This window comes from Ovis canadensis, chromosome 17 (genome assembly GCF_042477335.2).
Source record: "Ovis canadensis isolate MfBH-ARS-UI-01 breed Bighorn chromosome 17, ARS-UI_OviCan_v2, whole genome shotgun sequence".
NCBI classification, from domain to species: Eukaryota; Metazoa; Chordata; class Mammalia; order Artiodactyla; family Bovidae; genus Ovis; species Ovis canadensis.
The window spans coordinates 81,727,217-81,751,926 of NC_091261.1; the positions used below are offsets into that span (position 1 = coordinate 81,727,217).

Genomic DNA, 24,710 nt, shown 5'->3' on the forward strand with positions numbered 1-24,710 from the left:
ATGGGGGCTCTGGCTGGAGGTGCCGACCTAGACAGCCAGCCAGAGGACAGGCCTGGTGCCGGGGAAGGAGCGGGTCACTGGAAGCTGGAAAGAAAGCTGGGTGATCACAGGGAAAGCGCAAATGAGCAAAACTGTCCTTCCCTCCAGGCTTCTAAGGGTTACACTGGGTTGTGCAGCTGAGGTCCCATCTATAGAACTCAGGGTCTCAGCTCGCCAATCCAGGATTCACCACCGCCCCTGCAAAACCCTTCAGACCCGGAAGCCCCCGGTGTGGTCCCCCAGATCCACACCCGCTGGCCCCAGGGGACCCCGAGCCCCACCCCAAGCCCCCTGCCTGGCCAGTCTGGCTCCACGCACCTGGTCTCTTTGCCATAGAGAAGGCGTTTGACCTCCTGCAGGTCTCCGAGTGGCAGATGTTTTTCCAAGCACCGTTCCAGCGACTCAAACCCGGACCCGGCCATGGCTGAGGTCCGCACGTTTGTCCAGCCCTAGAGTGCCTGCTGCCCTTCGCCCCGGGGGGAGGAGGCGGAGGAGGCGGCAGTGGCCAGGCCCGCACATGCGCCCGCCGCCCGGGAGGACTCCGAGGACCCCGCTCCCCCGGCTCACGCCCCTGCTGGGCGCCAATCAGCGCCCGGGGCGTCGCGCGCGGTGACCGGGAAGGTGAATGGACCTTCCTGCCGCGCCTGGACTCCGGCCCAGCGCCCCGGACACGGGCTGAGTGCCCCGGGGGAGGGGAGCCTGGGCTGGAGGCCCCGCCGCCCCCTCCGAGGCCTGGTGTCTGGAGTTAGGCGGGGTGGGGGCCAGGCCGTGCTCCCCCGCACAGGGACCCTTGGGCCGTCGGGTGGCCAGTCACCACGGAGCGGGTGCGGTCGGCGAGGCGCGGACGGGTGGGTGTCCCCACGGGCTCCCTGGGTGAGATGGGGAGGGGGGTCCGGACCGCCTCCCAGAGGCCACGGTGAGTCCCCCAGGACGTGAGGAGCCCTTGAGTCCGGCCCACCCGAGAGCCGGGCAGTGCGGCCCGATGGGGCAGGCACCTGCAGGGACGGTCTGCTCAGCCACTCGCAGGCCTGGCCACCCCGGACGCGGACAGAATCCTCTCGGGGTTGTTGGCCCGTCAAAGGAGATGGGGAGAACGGGGTAGGGGAGCCTAGAGAAGGCGCCGTGGGGCCGGGCTGGAGGGACGCTGCAGAAGCCCCTCGCACAGGTGTGGGCGTTGATCTGATGCCTGTTCACGGTCAGTTTCCAGTATCTGATGGAGATGACTTTCATGAATGCAACCTTTGAGGGCTGGCAGTGTGTAAGGCGGAGAAGGCAATGGCACCCCACTCCAGTACTCTTGCCTGGAAAATCCCATGGATGGAGGAGCCTGGTGGGCCGAAGTCCATGGCGTCGCTAAGGGTGGGACACGACTGAGCAACTTCACTTTCACTTTTCACTTTCATGCATTGGAGAAGGAAATGGCAACCCACGCCCGTGTTCTTGCCTGGAGAATCCCAGGGGCGGGGGAGCCTGGTGGGCTGCCATCTATGGGGTCGCACAGAGTGGGACACGACTAAAGCGACTTAGCAGCAGCAGCAGCAGCAGTGCGTAAGGCTCCTAGATGATTGCACAGATCAGTGAGACCTGGCACCTTTCCTCCATGGTTTCGGGTAGGGACAGACTCTGTAAATACAGCAGATTAAAAACAAACAAGCCACGACTCACTGATTTGGCCGCCCCGGGGTCTTGGGTGGCAGCCGGGGCTGCCTGTAGTTGCCGCGCCTGAACTCGGCTGTGGCTCGTGGCCAGCAGGAGCTAGTTCCCTGTGCTGGTCGCGGTTTAGCCGAAAGACAATGTCGAACTCTGGAACTCCATGGACTGTAGCCCGCCAGGCTCCTCTGTCCATGGGATTCTCTAGGCAAGAAGATAGGAGTGGGTTGTCATTTCCTCCTCCAGGGGATCTTCCCAACCCAGGGGTGGAACCAGGGTATACTTCATTTCCCTGCATTGATGGGCGGGTCGTGTCTGACTCTTTGTGATCCCATGGACTGCAGCCCGCCAGGCTCCTCTGTCCATGGGATTCTCCAGGCAAGAACACTGGAGTGGGTTACCATTTCCTCCTCCAGAGGATCTTCCCGACCCAGGGACTGACTCCCTACCGAGGGTTGTATGCCTTGCGCTGGCAGGTGGGCTCTTCACCAGCACTGTCTGGGAAGCCCGGGAACGAACCGGAGCGCCCTGTGTCGGGAGCGCAGTCTTAGCCAGTGGAGCACCAGGGCAGTCCCAACACAGCAGATTTGAATAATTCGGTATGAAAAACCCAAGATGCCTTGGAGCTCACAGGAAAGGGTGCTTTCTGGCATAGAAAGGGAAATAATTCAAGACCTCAAAGTAGAGGCCTTATTGCCAGCTCAGAATGGCTCAGAGGGAATTTGAGCCTCCCTTCTTCCGCCTGCTCTTATCTCCTATTGCGGCATTTCCTAGTTTAGTTAATGGCCTCGCTGCCCACTCATTTGCCAAGCTTCCTCCACGTTCTTGCTCCCATACAATCAAGTTCTGCTAAATTTGTCTCCTGCCTTTTGTTAAACTCTTTCCCTCTCCCACCTCATGCCTGCAACCGCGTCATCTTTTGCTTGAACGGCTGCCAGTCTCCTAACTTAACTCCTTAGCGCTGATGTCTATCCTTAGTCGTCCTTCTAAAACTAACGTCTCGGCATCCTTCATACCCTCTCTTTTATTATCTTCCTGCTTAGAATGACCTGCCATCTTCTGTTCTGTGACCTCTTACCCATCCTCCAAGACAAAGCTTACATATCCCCTCCTGTTAAGTCTCCTCCAGTTGCTCCAGAAGTTAGACTCTACTAACCCTCTGTGGATACCTCTATTAGAGCATTTATCAAACACTGTTGGGTAATTATTTCTGAGCTCTAGGCAGGAACTGGGTCTGATCTACTTTTGTGTCTTCGGGGCTTTGATTAATTCTGAAGGGATCAAGGACAGATTCATTAAAGTGATGACATTTGAGCTGGACCTTGAGGCAGAAGGAGAAACTGTTATTATAGTTAAATTGCTTAATCCATCTTGCCCTATTGTTCGGTGACAGGTCATTCACCCTAGGTCATTATAAACCAGAGTTTCACAAATATGAAACATGTATTTGAGAAGGGTTTTAAAAATTATGTTAATTTTTTTAATTTACCCAATTTATTTTCATTCTAAATAATAAGCCGCTTGACTAGATTCTTCTTTGGTAATGAGTAAAAATGACAATAGGCTCCGCCCTGCTTTCTCTTTGCAAATCCAGCCAAATCCCAAAGGTTTTAACTGCTTGCAAGCATAGGACAGTGAGGGACTCTTCCTTGTTACGAAGACCAGTACTTTCGGTGGCGATATGGTTTGGTTTACGGATATGTAATAATTCAGTAGTTGTATACAGCATGAACAGGAAGGATGGAATAGGGGTCATTTGCTGACATATAGTTTTTCGAAGATTTGAAGCATGTGATACTAACATTTTAAAAATCTGGGTTTTGCTATATTTTTTGTTTGAAGTGTCATTTTATAGAGGAAAAAAGAGCCTTATACCAGGAGTCAGGAAGTTTGTGGTTTAGTCTGGGTTCTGCCATCACCTCAGTCTTCCTGTTGTAAGAAAGATGGGGAAGGGAAGAAATCTGGGAATACCGTCTGTAGAAACTAAGCCTTTTCTAATTCTAATAAAATATGAGTCTAACAATCTAGTCACATATAAATTTATCTATTTACATGCATGTCTATGACAGAGCTTCATTATAGAGGCTGGTTTTATAGAAAGCCGATTTGTTTAAAATGTATCGGTTTTAGGCGTTGCTTTTAAATTCATAGCGTACATTAATTTTAATTCTTAGGGAAGGTACTTAAGGTACTGTGGACTGTGCTCATCAACATTGGACAGATCTGAAGGATTTTATGATCATCACGGGTGAGCAGGCCTCGACATGGGAACCCCATGACATGGAGACCCCGTCTGCCTCTTTTCTCCTGTGAACCAAAGGGGCTGCTTGAGACCTCGTTTAGCACTTTACAGCACACAAGAGCTTTTGCCTCTTTTTGTCCCATTCGATTCTCTCAGTATTACTGTGAACTGTGGGGCAGGAGCTCTTGGTATTTGTCAGATTTCCAAATTAAACATGATACTTACTGGAAGTAAAAGTACAGGCGCCAATATTTCACTTGTAGTCAGTCAAGGGGGAAAGGCCTTAAGGGACACAATCCTAAAGGCCCAATGTCGGGGCTAGCTTGTCCCTATATGGTATTCCTTAGCTCAGAAATTATAGTTCTTCTTTGCTAGGGTGTATTTTATTGCTAATATTACTACTATCCTTGTGTAGACTTGAGTGGCTCGCATGAAAGAGTTTTGGCATAGTGTACCCAAGTTGCCTGAAAATGGATTTTGTAGCAGAGCAGGGCCAGCCCAGGCAATATGGTGACGTATGGAGTTTTCATGGTTTTTCCCGTCATGTATGGATGTGAGAGTTGGACCATAAAGAAAGCTGAGCGCCAAAGAATCGATGCTTTTGAACGGCAGTGCTGGAGAAGACTTCCCTTGGACTACAAGGAGACCCAACCAGTGACCCCTAAAGGAAATCAGTCCTGGATATTCATTGGAAGGACTGATGCTCAAGCTCCAATACTTGAGCCACCTGATGCAAAGAACTGACTCATTGGAAAAGACCCTGATGCTAGGGAAGATTGAAGGCAGGAGGAGAAGGGGATGACAGAGGCTGAGCTGGTTGGATGGAATCACCGACTCAATGGACATGAGCTTGAACAAGCTCTGGGAGATGGTGATGGACAGGGAGGCCTGGTCATAGGTTCATAGGGTTGCGAAGAGTCAGACACAACTGAGCAACTGAACTGACTGATGGAGTTTCATCGTCTCCTTTCGAGCAGCTTAAACCTTTGTTCTTTGTTTCTGCTTTGAATCCATTGCTTCTTCCTTCATAACTAGCCCTGCCCATCCCTGAAAGGCCTTCTTTACCCTCAGCAAACTTTCAGAATCCATCTTGATGTTAGCTGAGCAACATTAAAACGCAGTGATCACCTCCATTTAGCGGGGGAGATCCTACGGAAGGGAGCTCTGATGTCAGGAGTGTCAGGTGTGAGAAAAAATCCTAAGATGAATATTTGAATCAGGAGACCTCACCCCTCACCCCTCATTGTTTTCTGGAATATGACCTATCTCCTCCGTCTTATACATTCCCATTGCTACTTACACATCCATGCACAGGCTCTCATCATCTGAATTACTTCAACCAACTCATGATCAGTCTTCCTGCCTCCCAACTTCAAATTCCTCCTTAGCCTCGGTTCCCAGAGTGATCTGCTCTTCAGCGGCACTTCATTAGTTTAGGCCAAAGTCCAAGATGGCGTGGCACCAGGCCCCCTGACTTGGCCTCGTTTCCTGCTATAACTCTTCCCTGCCCATACTTTGGGCTCCAGCCCCGTCAGGCTGTTTCTAGTTGCACAAACACTGCCCCGTTTCATGCCTCTGTCTTTGCTCGGCTTTTTCTTCACCCAGAAAATTCTCACCCAGACCCTAAGATTCAATTCAGGTGTCTGCTCTCCAATGAGTCCTCTCCTGGCTCCTCAGGGTTGCTGTGGAGGAAACACTTCTGTGTTTCCATATTACTGAAGCTATGAAGTTTCTTGAGGATAGCAGTATGACATGCCTTTGGAAATAAAGTGCTTTGTGTATAATTGGTGCTCAACAAATGATTGTTGAAGTAAATTAAACACCATATAAATATAAGTGTTTTTATAGCCACAGGGTCCTTTTGTAGCTAAATATTTAGCCTGTTTTTTAAAAAGACCACCCATAGCTGTGGCAGCTTCATAACTGTCTCCTTTTCCGCTGCCTTTACACCCTGGTCGTCTCCGACACAAGTCCTGGGTGGGTGCACACGTCTGACCAAGTCCTGGAGCGGTTCGTGTGACAGCATGAATGGCCGAGAGGAGGAAGTCCGCCTCCAGGGGCTGCTTCCTGCAGCACAGCTCTGCTTGCTGGGAGGCTGCAAGCCCGACGGGTAGCGGTCAATCCCTCTTTGATTGTCTCCTCACCCATAGTCCCCTGGATTAGGAGTTTGGCAGGATCTTTAGCCATCACTTTCTTGAGTTGTACGTAACACACGTCAGGCCTCATCTTCAGAAATGTCCCAGCTATAGGTAACACACAGATCCCTGTGGCTTCCCCGGTGGTGCTGGAGGTGAAGAACCCGCCTGCCAGCCCAGGAGATGTAAGAGACACAGGTTCGATCCCTGGGTCGGGAAGATGCCCTGGAGGAGGGCATGGCAACCCACTCCAGTATTCTTGGCTGGAGAATCCCATTGACAGAGGAGCCTGACAGGCTACGGCCCACAGGACTGCAAAGAGTCGGACAGGACTGAGACGACTTCACAGGCGAAGGTAACAGACAGCTGCCTACGTGCGTCTTGAGAAGCAATATGGTGTAACAGAAAGAACGTTGAATTGGTATATAAATAGATTCTAATCCTGGTTTTGCTATTAGGTAACTGCAGCTCTAGATAAATTACCTGATATCTCTTCCTGATCTCTAAAGTTAAAGGTAATGGACTAATTCTCATACATTTTATGGTGGCTAGAGTTTGGGATCTCTTAACTGTTGTGACAGCTTTTCACTGAGGCCCCCCCTTTTTTTAATCCAAATGGCAAGGGCAGGTGGAGCACATGCGGCTAGAGGCCCGCTCCTCGGCTAGTAGTGCCCTGAGACCAGGACCAGGACCCTCTTGTGTTAGAGCGCCTTGGCCCCGGGGAACTGCATTAGACCAGAAATCCCAGGGCTTGGGGTTCAGCCCTGGCTCCCCCAGGACAAGTCATGAGCTTTCCAGGTCTGTTTCTGCATCTGTAAATGAGTATGACAATACCCACTCTACTTTCTTTGAATTGAAATAATCAAATGAGCGAAGTGGAAATATCTTTGAAAATCTATACAGGAGTATTTTTTCAAGATACTTGTAATTAAGGAAAAGGTGTTCAGGTATAATATTCCCATGGAAAATCATAAATTTACCACCCTTAATTCCTGGGTGCTCATCTTCAGGGTATTTTTCAGTGGTGGTAGCATCTTTGTATTGAATCATTTATACTCTTTCTGCCGGTTCTTCTGGGAATCAAAAGCATACATTTAAAACACGAGTAACTTTGAGGAAGGCGGCATTCTGAGGGAAGCCGTGAAGTCAGAGTTGACTAGCCTAAGCTGAAGCCTAGTCCACAGCCCATCATTAGCTTGTCTAATCACTTGGGCTAGCAAGCTAAGCACAGTGCAAAATCCTGGGCTGAATTTTTGGGACCCAAACTTCATGAAGTTTCAACATGGTAAAATGAACCTTCTTCTTAAATGAACCTTCCTTTCAACCTCCCGCTCTCCCTAAAACACTGACATGAATATGCGGTGAGCTCGGCAGCAATATGTGTGGCATTTAGGGGTATTTGGCTGTTCATAAACTCAGCGTGAGTCGCCTGAGAGTTGTAGCTGCAGAGAAGCTGATTTAGTCTTCAGAAGGCTGCATCAGGAGAGGGTCAGTGTCCAGAAACACCTGCAATCTGTCTGGCTCTGGGCCATGTGTGTGGCATGTAGACCATTTTGAGCACAGCCAGAAAAGAGAGAGATGATGCCGGTGAGACCATCTCATAGCAGCAAATGGTTGAAGGCACTGGGAACATTTATCCAGCAAAGCAAACACAGGAATGATACTGTCACTTGAGTCAGATCTCTGAAGCAGGCCAGGTGTAAGAGGTTTCCATTTGTTCCGTATGGCCCTGCGGAGAGGCGCTGGAGGCGACGCATAGAAACACAGGGAGGTGCGCTTCAGGCCCAGCTACTTCCAGCGGGGCCGTCAGGATGCAGTTGCCTGCCTCTGCAGGCAGTGAGCGCTCAGCTGCTCTGAGTGTTCAAGCGCGGTCCCCACGGCCACTTGGTGGGGGTGTTGCAGAAGAAAGTCGGTCATCAGATGGGCAGTTGGACCAGATAGTCCGGGATTTGGACATATTGCTTTAATGTGAACCAAAACACAAACAACCAAACAAAAACCCCTAGGGATATCAAATCCAGAGAGCCGCAAACAGACCGTAGACCAGTAAGACGGTTTGGTGTCTGAAGCAGTGAAAGTCAGGAGGAACCTGCTGCTGAAGAGCCGGGCGGCGGGGAGATTTCAGTAACGCGCGTAGTAGCAGCGGAAGCCGTGTTTGTCAGAGAGTATTTGTTCGGCTTGGTTGGTTTCAATCGGAAAGGGACCACTTTAGTTGCTAGTAGTGTGGACTTAGATCCTGGCACCTAATAGTGACTGAATAGGATTTTGGTCCCAGAATCAGGATGAAACAACCAACTTGTGGTTGTGAAGAGTGATTTCAACTGGAAAGTGGTTGTGTCTGGCCATCAGTTAGGGCAGAATCACTGTGCGGGGATTGAGAGCCCGCGCAGGCTCACAGCTGCGCACAGCCCAAGGCCGACGCGAGTGAATATGGACGGAAAGATATCTGTTAATCCAGACCAAACAGGCTCATGTTCTGTACCTTGCCATCTACAGACAGCTGGTATCTAAAAGCCCTCAGCGCTGAAGCCAGGTCGGTTTCATGCTCGGGGAGGCTGTACTGTGTCCTCTTATCCATTGCAAAGGGCCTGCAGTGCGAGCTCTGTCCTTAGTCCCGGAATCTGAGGCCCGCCTTAGACTCCAGCCTTGCTGCTGGCCCCGCCTGGATAGTTACTGTCCCAAGTCAGATAGCCAGCCTGCCACGGTTGGGGCACTAAACACACTTGCGCTCCAGTTCAGGAACTGAGTCTAGGTTTTGTTTCTTAGATCCAGTCTCTTCCTGGCATGCCAGTGTACTGCCTCCTTTTAAACCTAGCACTGCCGAGGGCTTGGGTCTCATTCTGCTCGCTGGGCCCTGCTAGCTGCTGACAGACTCCAACACAGACCACTTCCTGCCCCTGCCAAATCCCAGTGCCCCAGAGGCGCACCTTTGGACCTGTGTGTGCTGCAGGTTTAGGCTTCCATTCTCTAAGACATGGAGCACCCCCTTCGTCATCAGGAGGCTTTCTTAGAGTCCTAAGTTTCTCCCTGGTCAAGGCAGTTGATTTGACCAGGCCCTCTCCCTGTGGGAGCCCACCTGGTGCCGGCTTGCGCCTAGAGCGTTCCGCAGGAGGCCGTCTTCCATACCGGCCTCTCCCGTCACTAGCCAGCAAGAGCTTCCTGAACTTGAGACCATGCGTCCTTCTGAACCTCTGCAGAGTGCTTCTGGGCTCCCCAGCCCCATCTCTGTTTACTTAACTGGGTGCTTTTCCTGTCTAGACTCCAAAGAGTTAAGTTTTAGCTGTCCACGGCAAGCTGCACAGCTTGTCTCACAAGGCTCATACAGACAGTCAGCATTTATTCTCTTCATTGGTTCGCTTTATAAACGTGTATTGAGTAAGCCAGACAACTGGACCAGGCACTGGAGTCAAACACGGATAAGTCCTATGGTGCTTGCTCTCCTAATCTAATAAGGTACCTGTTTATCCAGTGCCTGCTGTGTGCCAGGCCTCCAAGTGACACACCTCACAGAGGATGTCACTGTGTCACAGAGGAGTGTTGAGGAAAAGCTGGGCAGTTTGTATTACAGACCTGAGGCTCCAGAGACAGCACATGGTTAGTGCTTAATAAACAGTAGCTGTGTTTACCATGTTGGGCAATAACATTACCAAAAGGGCCGCACAGGTCCAGAGGGCGGGGAACAAGCGTCTGAGCCAGAAGGAGGTGTGGAGGACACAGGAAGGTCGATCCAAGAAGGGGGGAAAGCAGAAAAAGGTGCCCATTACAGAGTAGCCGGTCTGCCTGGGGCACCCGGGTAGATAAACAGTCGCGCTGCACCAGTGTGCGGGAAGGTAGCATCCTAGAGACACGTGCTCAAGACAGATTCTAGCCATGAAAGCTTTTACTGTATTCACGGGAGAAAATGCATGAAGTTTGTAAAAACTGGAAGGGTCAGACCAGCCTGAAAGTTATCCGGCCGAAAGGAAGGGAGACTGCAGGCTGCTTAGCCACCTGGAGAGAGAGAAGCCCTTGCAAAACGAGGAGGTGACTGCGTCGCTTAAATGAACTTTGATCCGTGTGTCTGGCAGGACAAGTGGAAATATTTTTCTCTTAAATAATTCAGGCCTGCCAGGCTTCCAACCCAGTTTAAGATAGTATAATCAGCTGCTATATAAAAATGTGTATGGTGTTCCAGTGTTGAAGGAGTAGAGTTTAAAGGAGGGATAAATACAACTTTCTGTATTCAGCAGAGAGTTCATGAATAAAGCCCCTGCTGGCAGATACACGAGAGCCTTCAGCGGATTGCATTATCCCAAGGAGAAGGGAACACTATTTGCCTGTTGACCTGGCTTGTAATGTACTTAAAACCATATCATCAGGAGACAGGCCTGATGATTTAAAGATATTTCTGTTTCTAATGTTCTATATTTTTATGAGGTAGACTTAATTTGAGATCTGTGACAGATTTTTCATGGCTGGTTGTTCGTATTTTCCCAAATCAGTAGCGACAGAAAATGATGGGGAAACAAATGAAATTAAAAGGCTGTGGCAATCATGGCCACGCAAGATGAGACTGCACAGCAACGATGCTGCTTAATCACGTCCCCAAACGTCGGGTTATCTTATCAACAGCAACGTGGTACAGCGGTGAAATCGTGAGTTTTAAAATTCCCAACTCTGCTATGTCTTAGTTTTATAACCTTGAGAAAGTAGCTTTTCTGAACCTTCTTTTTACTTTTCTAAAGCATTTATTCTTAATTGGAGGGTCGTTGCTTTACGGTAGTCTCTTCAGCAGCGTGAGTCAGCCAGGATTATACACGTGTCCGCTCCCTCTTGAGCCTCCCCCCCGCCTCCCAGCCCTCCGGGTGCGGCAGAGCGCGGGGCTGCGCCCGCGTGGCGCAGCAGCTCCCCGTCAGCCAGCTGCGTTGCGCGTGGCCGTGCGCATGTTCCAGCGCGGCTCTCTCGTCTCTCTCCCTCTCCTTCCCCCGTCGTGTCCAGAGTCTGTTCTGCACGCCTGCGTCTCTGTTCCTGTCTGGACCTTCTCTTACTCTTCTTCAGCATAAGATGATAATACTTGCTTCTGTGACTGCTTCAAGAATTAAATGAAAAGCAGGTCTGTGAAATAATCAGCAGCATGATGTCCCACTCTCCGTAGGGACATCGCTTCTCCACAGCGATGGGGCCACTCCTTGGAATATTTGGAAAGCCCCTGTGGATGTTGCCTACAGAGCCTGTGCTACAGCTTCTGGAACAACTTTAGTGCTGATAAGGGTTTTTTTGTTTTGTTTTGTTTTGTTTTTTTTTTCAGAGTGGATTTTATTTTTGAAAAAACAACAAGAGCTTAATTATTGGATGATGAGGTTGGAGGTTTTAACAGAGCTGATGATAGAGACCAGCAAAACGTGAGGAGGAAATAAAACACAGAGGCCGTCCTCCTGGCAGAGAGCTTACTGAAATATTTGAAATTCTTTCATTATGTACAACTCAGGGCTGCGTGCTAACAATGTAAAAAAAAAAAAAAATCCTGTTTCCAAGCCTTAGCGTATCGGGCTCGCCCGGCGGCTCAGCAGTAAAGAATTTGCCTGCCAGTGCAGGAGACCCGGGTTTGACGCCTGATCTGGGAAGCTCCCACGTGCCACAGAGCGGCTAAGTCGAGGGCACAGCTATTGAGCCCGTGCTTTAGAGCCCGGGGGCTGCAGCTGCTGGAGCCTGCGCAACCTCGGGCCCAGAGTCCACAGCAAGAGAGGCTGCTGCCGCGCGAGCCTGGGCCCCGCAGCCAGCGAGCAGCCCCTGCTCGGCACCCTGGGGGAAAGCCCTCGCCGCAACCGAGACCCGGCACAGCGAGGAGAAGCGGAATGGCGCTTAAGCAGATCTTTCCGTCCCAAGGCCGAGCACGGCCTCCCAGTCCTGCTTCGTCTCCCACTCGGTGCCGCCTTGAGATGAGTTCCTCGCCTCTGACCACTGTCCTCCTCTCAGCTTTCCAGGCACAAAGCTGCGTCCGATTCCGTCTCCTGCGCTAGCTGTTTCCGCGGTAGAAGGTTTTCTCCTCTGCCTCTTTCCCGGTCTTACCGCATCCACGGTCGTCTCTCCACCCGCTGGATTTTCCCTGGGTGACCGTAGTGGCCAGGAGGCTGATTTCCTAGTTTCTCCGATGTCGGTGCTGTTGTCTGACAGCGCCTTTTGCTTTTAACCTAATACTTTCACTCCCACGTGGTTATATATTTGTTACAGCACCTAGCACATTGCTGTGTGCGTGCCTGCTCCTGAGATCATCGTTGGCGCCCGATCTCTGGACGCTGAGCTCTCTGGAAGCAGGAGTGACCTCCTTTACCTCTGCCTATGGTGCTCAGGGCTTGCACACAGTTGTGTGGCCCCAAGCACATTGCTGAACGGCTCTATGTCTCAGTTTCTTCATCTGCAAAATGAGGATAGTAGTGTCTGTCAAAGCGCCGCTGCGTTGAAAGTGTGTGTGTATGTGTGTGTGTGTGTGTGTGTGTGTCAAAAGGGAGCTTCTGTATTATTATAGTTTTGTATATGACCGTTTCTGTATCGTTAGAGCACTCAGAAAAGTTACTGCTTGGTTTATCTGGTCAGACTCCTACTTCCTGGACCTTCGAGGGCTTCTGTTTCCTGACTCCCCTCTTCTCTCCGGGTTGGTCTCACTGGTCCCCAGCATCGCCTCCCGTCCGCTAGCCCAGGCTTCTTTCTGTTGGCAAACGCTCTGCCCTCTCCGCCTGGGAGCGTCCGTGCCTTCTGTCGCTCCCTCCCCTCCCCTCGCCTCAGGTCCTCGGGAAGCCTTCTTCCTCTCTGAGGTCCCCACCAGAAGCTCCGCCTCGCCCTCACTCCTCTCTGCTTGAGCTCCTCTGGCATTTAGAGTTTGTATCTCAGCATAGGTACTTAACAGTGCCTTGGGTTTGTTCTGTCTCTCCAAAAAGAGTAAAAGCTCTTTGAGGACAGGGATCACGTGTTTCTTTCATATTCTCTCCTGTACATGGCATGGTACCGGGTTTGTATCCATATAATAACCTTTTTTTTCTTTATTTTATTGACATATAGTTGACTTACAATGTTTCCGGTGCACAGCAAGGTGATTCAGTTGTCCATATAGACATATATTATTTTTGAAATTATTTTCCATTATAGGTTATTACAAGATACTGACTATAGTTCCCTGCGCTATACAGTAAACCTTTGTGGCTTGTTGCCTATTTTTTGAATCTTAGAAATCTAGCATTCTATTCATACTAAGTTCAAACAAATGGAATCAAAATGTCATAAATTTTTTAGTCAGGCAAACATTTGCCAGTGTTCTAAAACATATATATTATGCATATTGTTATCCATCTATACATACAGAAGCTTCTCTACTAGATAAAGACTTGAGAAAGAACACACACACACACACAAAGACGGGGAAATCGGAGACATGCACTAGACGACATGGGAGCACAGAATATGAGATAGAAGAAGTGAGGCCAACGGGATAAACGCGAAGGCTCATCGCAGAGTCCGGCTGCTTTAAACATGGCTGCTCATGAGACGTGTATCTGGAGCTCCAGCGAGAAAGGCAGTGCCTGGGCATCTCTATTTTTCAAAAAATACCGAATAATTCTGTTATGCAGGATTTTAAAACACGGTTACCAGGTTTTCTATTAAACGGTAGTTTTGGTGATCTAGAGTTATCTTATTTTTCTGTTGACCCACCATGATACAATAGCGTTACGTAACAGTTGCATAATCACAACAGTAAGAGATGTTTCTCAGTTTCCATAATCAACAGTCAGACAAACAATAATTACAGCTGCAAGCCATAATGGAAACATGATTAACCTAACAAGAAAAAATAATTACGTACAAGTTGGGGGGGGGGTTGTCAGAAAGTGAAGAGGAGCTAAAAAGCCTCTTGATGAAAGTTAAAGAGGAGAGTGAAAAAGTTGGCTTAAAGCTCAACATTCAGAAAACGAAGATCATGGCATCTGGTCCCATCACTTTATGGGAAATAGATGGGGAAACAGTGGAAACAGTGGCAGACTTTATTTTTGGGGGGCTCCAAAATCACTGCAGATGGTGATTGCAGCCATGAAATTAAAAGACGCTTACCCCTTGGAAGGAAAGTTCTGACCAACCTAGATAGCATATTGAAAAGCAGAGACATTACTTTGCCAATAAAGGTCCGTCTAGTCAAGACTATGGTCTTTCCTGTGGTCATGTATGGATGTGAGAGTTGGACTGTGAAGAAGGCTGAGCGCCGAAGAATTGATGCTTTTGAACCGTGGTGTTGGAGAAGACTCTTGAGAGAGTAAAGGAGATCAGCCCTGGGATTTCTTTGTAGGCAATGATGCTAAAGCTGAAACTCCAGTACTTTGGCCACCTCATGCGAAGAGTTGACTCATTGGAGAAGACTCTGATGCTGGAGGGGTTGGGGGCAGGAGGAGAAGGGGACGACCGAGGATGAGATGGCTGGATGGCATCACAGACTCGATGGACGTGAGTCTGAGTGAACTCCAGGAGTCGGTGATGGACAGGGAGGCCTGGCGTGCTGCGGTTCACGGGGTCGCAGAGAGTCGGGTGCGCCTGAGCGGCTGGGCTGAGCTGAGCTGGCGGCTGGGCTGAGCTGAGCTGGCGGCTGGGCTGAGCTGAGCTGGCGGCTGTCAGCAGAGTGATGTGGGGAGTGAAAGCGGATGCGCGCACAGGCTGTGCTCCCCCAGCCAGCCTGTGTCTTTTCGTCGGTGTGTTTAACCCGTTTACGTTTAGGGTGATTATGGATGTATGTGGCCTCATTACTGTTTCGCAATTGTTCAGAGTCTGTTGTAGGTTGTTTCCTCCCTAGAGAAGCTCCTTTAGTACTTGTTGGAAGCTGGTTTGGTGGTGCTGACTTCACTTAACTTTGGCTCGTCTGGAAAGCTTTAGATGTCTCCATCAGCCTGAATGGGAGTCTTGCTGGAAAGAGTACTCTTGGTTGCAGGTTCTTCCCTTTTACCACGTCAAACATCTTGCGCCATTCGCTTTTGGCTTGTCGAGCTTCTGTTGAGAAAGCCACTGACGGCCCGACGGGAGTTCCCTGTACGTTGTTTGTCGTTTTCCTTCGTTTCTTTTCGTGTTTTTATCTCCGTCTTTCATTTTTGTCCGTCTGATTTCTGCACGGCTCAGCGTGCTCCCCCTTGGGTTCATCCTGCCTGGGACTCTCTGTGCTTCCTGGACTTGGATGACCATTTCCTTTCCCGCGTTAGGGAAGTTTTTCAGCTATTATCTCTCCAAATATTTTTCCGGGCCTCTCTGTGCTCTGTTCCGCGGCGGTGATCTCCACCACCCTGTCGTCCGGCCGTTTCCCGCTCTCTGCCTCAGTCGCGCTGCTGCGGATCCTTCTGGTGTCCTGCTCACCCGTGTCTGTTCTTTAGCTCATCTCGGTCTTTGGTAAACGTCGCCTGCATCTGCTCCATTGTTTTCCCGAGATGCTGGATCATCTTCACAGTCGTTATTCTGAATTTGTTTCTGGAAGGTTGCCTGTCTCCCTTTCGTTTACTTGTTTTTCTGGAGTTTTGCCTTGTTCCTTCATCTGGGACTTAACTTTCTGCTTTTTCATCCTGGTTAATTTTCTATACTGTGGCTTTTGTTTTAGCCACTGTGGGACTGTGGTTTTTCTTGCTTCTTCTGTCTGGCCTCTGATGGAGGAGGCTCAGAGGCTTCTGTAAGCTTCCTGATGGGAGGGACTGGCAATGGGAAAAACTGGGTCTTGCTCTGGTGGGCAGGGCCTTGCTCAGTGAAGCTTTAGTCCAATTATCCGCTGATGGGAGGGGCTGTGCTCCCTCGTTGGGCATTGTTTGGCCTGAGAGACCCAGCCCTGGGGTCTGCAGGGCTCTACGGTAAGGTTAATGGCAACCTCCAAGAGGGCTTATGCCAAGGGGGGACCTTCCCAGGCTGCTGCGGCCAGGGCCCTGTCCCCCGGCTGAGCTCCTGTTGGCCCGCGCCTGCACAGGAGGCCCTCCAACACCAGCAGGTGGTTTTGGCTCAGCCTCCTGGGGGGCTGCCGCTCCTTTCTGCCGGGGCTCGGTGTGGGCAAGGTTTTGATTGTGCCCTCCGAGACCGTAGTCTGTTTCCCACAGTCCTGTGGACTACGGTCAAATCCCGCTGGCCTGCAGGGTCTGATTCCTTGGGGATCCCCAGTCCCCTTGTTGGATCCCGGGCTGGGAAGCCTGATGTGGGGTTCAGAGCTTTCACAGCAGGGGGAGAACGTCTTTGCTGTTATTGTTTTCCAGTGTGCGGCCGCCCCTCGGTGGGTGTGGGATGTGATTTTTACTATGATTGTGCCCCTCTCACCATCTCACTGCAGCTTCTTCTTTGTCTTTTGACGTGGGGTCTCTTTTCTGGGGGGTTCCAGCCTGCTCTGCTGACGGCTGTCTAACAGCTAGTTAAGCAACTCTTGCAGGGAGATGAGCACACATCTTTCTACTCTGCCATCTGCCACCTGATAACCTTTCTTGACGCATATTTTTTGATGCATATTACTAATGTGCTTTAGAAAGTATATGTATTTGCAGCAAGATACAGTAATTGAAAACGAGGTGCCTTCATTCTAATAGGGAGCTAGGAATATAAATAGTCAGGGTGTCCCTTGGTCACTGCTGTGGACGTTTTAAGAAAAGAGGATTAATGTGCTCAGATCTATTAATTAGATAAATCGTGGGTCTGTGCAGAGGGCAAGCAGGGTGAGTAAAGGCTAGAAGTAAAGGCTTCCAGTCTGCAGCATAACCTGAGACACGACAAAACTCTAATCTAAGGAGAGGGAGAGGTTAAATTCAGAAGATACTGTGGAAATAAAAATCAAAGAGATGTGTGTTCACTGAAATGGCGTATGGAAGATAGGGACGTTCAAGATGAGTAGGCTTGCTTCTTGAGCCTTGGCTTAATGGTGACACCATTTAGGAAGCAGGAGCCATGAATGAAAAAGCAACTTTGGAAATTTAGATGCTTGTGGGTCTTCCAAAGACAGATCCCTGTGAACAGATGGAAACTTGGGTCTGGGCCTCAGCTTTAGAACTGGGACTAGAGAGAGTGAGTCGGAGGTCTAATAAGCACATAGTGATTGCCGAGTCCATGGGCATAGAAGAGATCACCCAGAGACAGGACGCAGAGAGGTGGGAGGTGGAAAGCGGTGAGACAGAAAGTTCAGGGGAGCTGGAGGAGATGCCGAAAGGAGCAGGTCACCCGAGGTCAGAGTGCGGGCCGGCAGTTAACGTCGCAGCGGGTCAGCTCACGAGCGCGCATCGGACTCGGGAAAGCATTACAGTGGGCTGAGCTGGTCCCTGGTAGGAGTTCAGGGTATGGTGGCCAAAGTGAATTGAGTAGGGGAACAGAAGGGCCAACAGTGAGACCTGCTTGGAGTGACAGGAAGGAGAGAGAACAGTTTATTTGAGGGTGAGATACGGCTTTTTTTTTTTTTTTTTTTTTAATGAAGGTGTTTTGAACGTTTTTTGTGAAGGGAGGGAAAGGACCTGGGGGAGAGGGGACGGCAGCAGCTACATGCTGCTGCTAGGTTGCTTCCGTTGTGTCTGAGTCTTTTGCAGCCCTGGACTAGCCCTCCGGGCCCCCCGTCCATGCAATTCCAGCAAGAACTCTGGGTCGGGTTGCCTTTTCCTCCTCTAAGAGATCTTCCCCAGCCCGGGGCTGAACCGCGGTTCTGAGGTCTCCTGCACTGGCAGGGTTCTTGACCGCTGGTGCCGCCTGGGAGGCCCGTCGGCTGTGTGCTGGGGGGCCCTTTACACATTCTTTCAATCTGTTCTCATACCATCTTGAAGTGGGGCCTCCCATCCACATGGTGTCTGAGGCTCCGCTCAGTCTACAAAATTGACCAGAGGGTGAAGGTGTCTCTGACTGCGAAGACCAGACTCCATCAGCAGGTGCTGCTCCTTCCACACGCTTCCTCCCCTCCGTGTAATCTGTTGGTCTGGGCGAAGAAGGGAGTGGGAAGAAATGGGGCCACGGTCATTGTGCCGCGACGACCTGAGGTGCAGTGGGAACACCGTCTCCACGGCAGGAGGCAGGGCGAGGCCTGAGGATGACCTGCAGAAGCTGAGCGACACGGCGAGCCTTAGTGGTCTTCCCTTAAGAGGGAGGGGCAGGGAAGGACACTGAGGTCAGAAACAATTGCTAGACAACTGACAATTAGAAATTATAGCCGAATAGCTGTGTTTAAGATGCTTTGGTTAATAAAAAGGTAATGTTGGTTAAAAGATATCCAAGAATCTTAAAAAAACACCTGTCAGAAGTTGCTTTCACTTTCTTGGGGTTTAAAGAAAGAAGGCAAAAGAGTGGCAAGTTCATACTAAAAAAAAGAAGTCCCTTTAAAAGGGCAGGAAGAATTGAGAGGTCAGTATATTATGAAGAAAGCCTAGGAAAGTATTTTTGTGTTTATATAAAGCTCCAATCCCTAAAGAATAAAGAGTAAGATATGAAAAAGCTCCAGACCCTTAGGATGGATCAGAGAGCCCCCGGCCTCTGACACAGCAGAGAGAGGGCACTGGACCCTGGAGTGGAGAGCCCTGCCTCAGCGCCCCACTCTGTCGCTGGGCACTTCCCATCAGCTCGTTAGGGCTGTTTTCTCAGCTGCAAAAGCTGCGGGCTGGTCTCTGATCTCTAAAGTGCCTTTGAGCTCGGAGTGTCTGTACTGGCGCTGGACACAGTCTGGCACGGTGGTAAGCACAGGCTCTAGACAGTGCTCACGTTAAATCTCCCCGCCTCACACCCAAGCTGCGGGACCAGAGGCGAGGTACCAGCCTCCCTGGGCCTCAGTTTTCTCACTTGTAAACTAGGAATATTGCTAGTAACACCCGCACTGGGCAGTTGTGAAGACTCAGTGAAAACAGTCTGTAAACAGTGCCTGACAGCAGGGAGTGCTGGATAAAAGTAAGTTGTTGCAATCACAGATGCCGTTACACTGATACCCTTTTGCCACCGAGAGCATGCACCGCTTTGCACCTACATCTTAAGGAGAAGAAGGCAAACGGAATTAACCAATCGGAGTTTGCCAGGTTCCCCTTTGGGAAAGGAATGAAAGGAATCCTCAAAGATTTGAGCTGTCAGGACCTCTGGGTTATGATTCAGCCACAGTCGACTGTCAGAATTTTCCCACAGCTCAGTGGAAAGTCACTGAAGGCTTCATGAAAGCGGTGCCGCCGCCTCCTGTGTTTCTCTGCTAGGAGGCACCGCTGACCCTGGAGTTTGAGTCTGCTGGTATCCCAGCAGGGGTAAGATCTGAGCAGCCTGCTGGACTCGGCGTCCGCAGCCCTGAGTGTCTGCCGCGCTGCAGACTCCAGCCTGTGAGTTTGTTGTCAACCCAGAGGTAGGGCATACAGAAGAGAAGTTTGGGGCCCGGATTATTTTTCTAGGCTGGGACAGTGATGCAGTAACTGTCAGGTTACTTTGGAATTCAGAATCTCGCGTCTCCGTTGTCCACGCTATTCTCTGCCTCTCTCTGTGGGTAAACTTACGATTATGGATGTGACCTCGGAAGACAGCATACGCTAGTGATAGTCACAAAGGTTTTCTCAAATTACCCCAACAGAACCCTCACCTGTTTGTGACTGGCCATAGTTCAAACAGAAATGGAAACATCTGCACATTTGCTTTTAGTCCTGACGTCTTTTGAAATCTTTCTAGATCACTTTCCCAAATTTGAATGCAGTGTCTCTTCAATGGGCTGAATGTTTCTCAAGCTTCCTGTTCTTAGCCTTGCAGAGGAAAGTAGTTTCTTGATCACCATGATGTTTAAGTAACTGTTGCTGATCTGGGCCAGTGCTCACTTTCCCTCTCATGGTTCCTTTGTTAGGAGCAGGCAGGGCAGGTCCCGCTCTGGCCTGGATATTCCCGCGCATTGAGGTTTACCCAGCATACAAATAAAATTTGAAACTGAGGCCTCTTGTCTAGGTATGAACTCCCGTTATGGCTAACCCCAGACTTGGTACTGGATGCCATTCACACCCTGATGCTGGTTGCCATACGCACCTCTTGACAGCATTTTAGTGATTCTGGTGCCTCCAAGCTGAAGAATTCTGCCTTTGGCCTCATTGCTTGTCTGTGTATTCTTTTCTCTTTAAGTGGATCATTGGGGTCCCTCCCTGCCCTTTGCCGAGTAATTAACTTGATGGTACTTGAAATGCCATATAATATACAGCATTTTTAGATAGGTAAAATGAGGCCCAGAGGCTTCCCTGGTGGCTCAGTGGTAAGGAATCCGCCTGCCAACGCAGGAGATGTGGGTTTGATCCGTGATCTGGAAAGATCCCACATACTGCGGAGCAGGTAAGCCCGTGGGCCACAGCTGCTGAGCCTGTTCACAGAGCCAGACCCGCGGCTGCTGACCCGTTCACGGAGCCCAGGCCCGCGGCTGCTGAGCCCGTTCACAGAGCCCAGGCCTGCGGCTGCTGAGCCTGTTCTCCACATCACGAGAGTAGCCCCCGCTCTCTGCAACTAGAGAAAAGGCCACACAGCAGCAGAGACCCAGCACAGCCAATGCATAAGTAAGTGAAATTAGTTTTTGGAAATGGAGGCCCAGAAAAGGTAATGACTTGTCCAGGTTCAAACAAGCACTTCTCAACAGGGGTCAAGCCCAGAATGCTGACTTCTCTAGGTCCTGCACCATACTGCTTGTGTTAACTAGCAAGCATCTTCTTTTAAAGGAGAGGTTAAGCTGAGTGGTGGGAATGAGACCCTTCATGAAGAAAGGACAGGGCTGAAGGAGGTTGGAACCCAGGCAGGGGTCGGCACTGTGTAGGCAGGAGGCCCGAGGAAGCAGTGAGTGCCCGCTGCGGGTGGAGCCGGGGGCCCCCGGGTGAGCACGGCGCGCAGGGTGAGCTGGGAGACCACCGCAGCTCTTGGCCAGCTTGGAAACGCTCAGCCGGCCAAACAGATACAGCTGCCCGTCCGGATCTTATTATTTCTACAGCTGCGATTTAACTGCTGCTTATCTTTCCTCTAGGAGATTCCTTGGAATGAAACCAATGGGAGATGAGGGTTTGGAGGAGTCTCATCAGAGCAGATGGGCTAGCAACAGCCAGGAAGCTTGTTGCCTTTGGCCGCGAGCACCGCCCTGGATCTGGACGTCTTGTGAGTAAACCCCAGCAGGCTCAGCCTCGAGCCCCAGTGAAGCTGTCCTGCTTCTCCTTGAAGAAGGACCTCGCGTGCTCTCACATCTTCCCTCCCCTCACGCTGATGCAGAAAATCACGTTCTCAGAGAACGCTTCCGTCTGAACTGCGGTGCCGGCAGCAGCCCCAGCTGGATTGCTTCTTAGCGCTGTCGCCCCTTGGATATATTTAGAAGTTCGCTGCACGGAAGGTCAGGAGACTGGGTCCTGGTTCTGACTGAGCCATCCATTTTCCCTGGGACCTTAGGCAAATTGCTCCTCCTTAGGCGAAGGTTTTCTCACCTGAAAGGTTGCTTATAGTAACATTATCTCTGTTTGTGAAATGATCACTGTTATCTACCAGACTTAATTTCAAAAGTACTGTTAGTGTCCCCCTTACGGATAGGAACTGAGGCTTGCAATTCTCCTACCCTCACCATCTTATTTCAATTGCCAACCCCTACCCTGGCCGAGATCTTCCCTGTAGCTCAGGTGGTAAAGAATCTGCCTGCAGCGCAGGAGACCGGGGTTCGATCCCTGGGTCAGGAAGATCCTCTGGAGAAGGGACTGACTGTCCGCTCCAGTATTCTTGCCTGGAGAATCCCATGGATAGAGGAGCCTGACTGGCTACAGTTCGTGGGGTCGCAGAGAGTCGGGCACAACTAAGCGACTAACCCACACCCACACACCTTGGCCGAAGAATCGATGCTTTTGAACTGCAGTGTTGGAGAAAATTTTTGAGAGTCCCTTGGGCTACAAGAAGATCCAAACAGTTAGTCCTAAAGGCAATTGGTCCTGAATATTCATTGGAAGGACAGATGCTGAAGCTGAAACTCCTATGCTTTGGCCTTCTGATGTGAATAGCTGACTCATAGGAAAAGACCCTGATGCTGGGAAAGATTGAAGGCAGAAGGGGGCGACAGAGGATGAGATGGTTGGATGGCATCACCAACTCAATGGACATGTGTTTGAGTAAACTCAATGAGTTGGTGATGGACACGGAGGCCTGGTGGGCTGCAGTCCATGGGGTCACAGAAAGTCGGACACGACTGAGCAACTGAACTGAGCTGAATCCTGACCAGCAGCACTCCTTTCTCTGCCTTATTTTAGCCACAGCATTTCCTACCGCCAGAAACATGATCTCTGTTGCTTTTCGCTTTTCCCTCAGCCTCTGCAAGCTCTCTTAAGGAAGGGGCTTTGTTTTGTCCTTGTTGTTATGCATTGCTATGTTTCCAGAACCTAGAAAAATGCCTGGCACACAGTAGCCACTCAGATACTGGTTGAATGAAAAAAAATGAATGAATGTATCCTTGGTAGCAGGATACATTGGTAGACTCTATAGAAAAATCGATTTAGCAGTGTTAATGTTTAACATGCATTAACCTTTTGAACCTGCAATTCCAGAGCTAGGAATTTATCCTGTTGATGACATACTCACGCCTGTGTCTAAAGCCGTAAGTGCAAGGATGCTTCCTGCAACCGTTTGCCGTAGGAAAAGGCTAGAAGCCGTCAAACTGTGAACACTGAGGGAACTCGTGAAGCAAATTGTGATGATCCTCTGCAGCGGAGTTCTATGCAGAAGTGGAAGAGAATGGTGTAGCTCTGTGTGGGCTGATACGCAACAACCTGAGATACATCCGAAAGTGAAATAAAGCGGAGTCCAGAACAGAGTGTCACTTTCTTTTCATTTGCATTAAAAAGAAAAAGATATGATTTTAAAATATACTTGCTTGCGTCTGGACTGTTTCTAGAAGGAGAAACACCAAATGGCTGCCCCTGGGGGAGAAACAGTTGCCCCAGTCAGTTGGATTGAATACTTTCTTTTTTGGCTGCGGCGAGTCCTCGTCGCTCCCAGCGGGCCCTCTGTAGCCGCGTCTGGCTGTGGCAGGCGGGCCTGCCCGTCGTCGTGCTGTGCGGGCCGCTCAGCTCCAGGGGCACGCATCAGCGGCAGGGGCCCGTGGGTGTAGTTGCTCCGTGGTGAGGGGGTCTGCCCCGACCATGGGTTGTCCCTTGCGTTGCGAGGCAGATTCCTTAACCGCTGGGCCACCAGGGAAGCCATTAGAACTCACATTCTTGGAGTATGCTCCTTTTTAAAGGTTTGGCTTTTTTAAGCAGTTTCATGGAAATACAATTCACTTATCATAGATTTATCCATTTAAAGTGTACGATTCAGTGAGTTTTGCAGTAGGACGTTCTTAATTTTTAATAATTGTGGTAACTATATATGACATAAAAGTTGCCGTTTTAACCATTTTAAGCGGCATCAACTACATTCACAGTGCCGGGCAGCCGTCCCCACTGTCTATTTCTGAAACTCTTTCAGCCTCAAACAGAAACTCCATAACTGTCCTAGTACCGTGGGCTGTAGTATTTGATTTTTTTAAATTGAAGTGTGGTTGATTTGTAATATTAGTTCCAGGTATGGACATAGCGATTCAGTATTCTTACGCATCACACTCCTTTAAAGTTGCTACAGAACAGCAAACGTGTTCCTCTGTCCCTCGGCTGTTTCTCACATAGTGAGTCTGCGTCTCAGTCCCCTGGCCCTATCTCCCCCTCTCCCCTCCCTCCTCCCGTTGGTAGCCGCGGTGTGCTCTCCGCACCTGCGAGTCTGCTTCTGTTTTGTTATATACATTTCTTAATTTTTTAGGCTCGACCTGTAAGTGATAACGTAGCCTAGTTGCTTTTATCTGTCTGAGCCATTTCACTAAGCGTAATACTCTCTCGGTCCACACGCACTGTTGCAGATGGCAGGATTCCGTTCTTTTTATGGCCGAGTAACGTCCTGTTTCACACACACACACACACACACACACACACACACACACACACACACACCCCTCGCCCTCGTTATCCGTTTGTCTGTTGGTACACACTTGCGTTGCTCCCGAATCTTTTCTGTTGTCAGTAACGCTGCTATAACTGTTGGGGTGTACGTGTATTTTGGAACTGGCATTTTCATCCTGTTCGTGGACGCAGCCAGGAGTGGCATTGCTGGATTCTGCCTTTGGTGTTTTGAAGAATCTCCATGCTGGTTTCCACAATGGCTGCACCAAGCTGCCTGACAAGCAGCGGTGTCTCAGGGCCCCCTTTTCTCTGCGTCCTCACCACCGCTGGCTGTTTGCGTTTTCTTTGATGACGGCCATCCTGCCTCGTTACGGCTTCGATCTGCGTTTCTCTGGGGGTCAGTGGTGCCGAGCGTCTTTCCGTGCTGGCCCATCTGTGTGGCCTCTTTGGGACCGTGTCTCTTCAGGTCTTCTGCCCATTTCTTAATAGTGTGGTTTGCTTTTTAAAAGCAATACTTATGTATTTGGTTGCCTCTGGTCTTAACTGTGCATGTGGGATCTGGTTCCCTGACAAGTGGTCAAACCTGAGTCCCCTGTACTGGGGGCACAGAGTCTAAGCAACTGGACCAGCAGGGAAGGCCCTGGTGTGTGTTTGGTTTTTCACTATTGTATGAAGTGTTTACCTGTTTTGGCCATTAACCCCAACTGGTCATAATTACAACTTGCAAGCATTCTCTCCCACTTAGTAAGTCGTCTTATC

At 50.1% G+C, this 24,710-nt stretch overlaps 1 protein-coding gene and 1 long non-coding RNA gene across 2 annotated transcripts in view; one reads left to right on the plus strand and one right to left on the minus strand.

Moving 5' to 3' along the window:
* Positions 1–5,361, minus strand: part of UPB1 (beta-ureidopropionase 1) — a 31,501-nt gene extending 26,140 nt beyond the window's left edge. The window contains exons 1-2 of the mRNA XM_069558392.1: positions 5,232–5,361; positions 358–1,893 (exon numbers count right to left, since the gene is read on the minus strand). Coding sequence (XP_069414493.1) covers positions 358–461 — 104 coding nt within the window. The 5' untranslated portion in view covers positions 462–1,893; positions 5,232–5,361. The remainder of the gene's footprint in view (positions 1–357; positions 1,894–5,231) is intronic.
* On the plus strand, positions 525–22,889 carry LOC138422855 (uncharacterized). The gene is made up of 3 exons (XR_011250041.1): positions 525–887; positions 21,020–21,147; positions 22,569–22,889. It is a non-coding gene; the product is annotated as an uncharacterized lncRNA (long non-coding RNA).
* Positions 22,890–24,710: the final 1,821 nt, after the last annotated feature.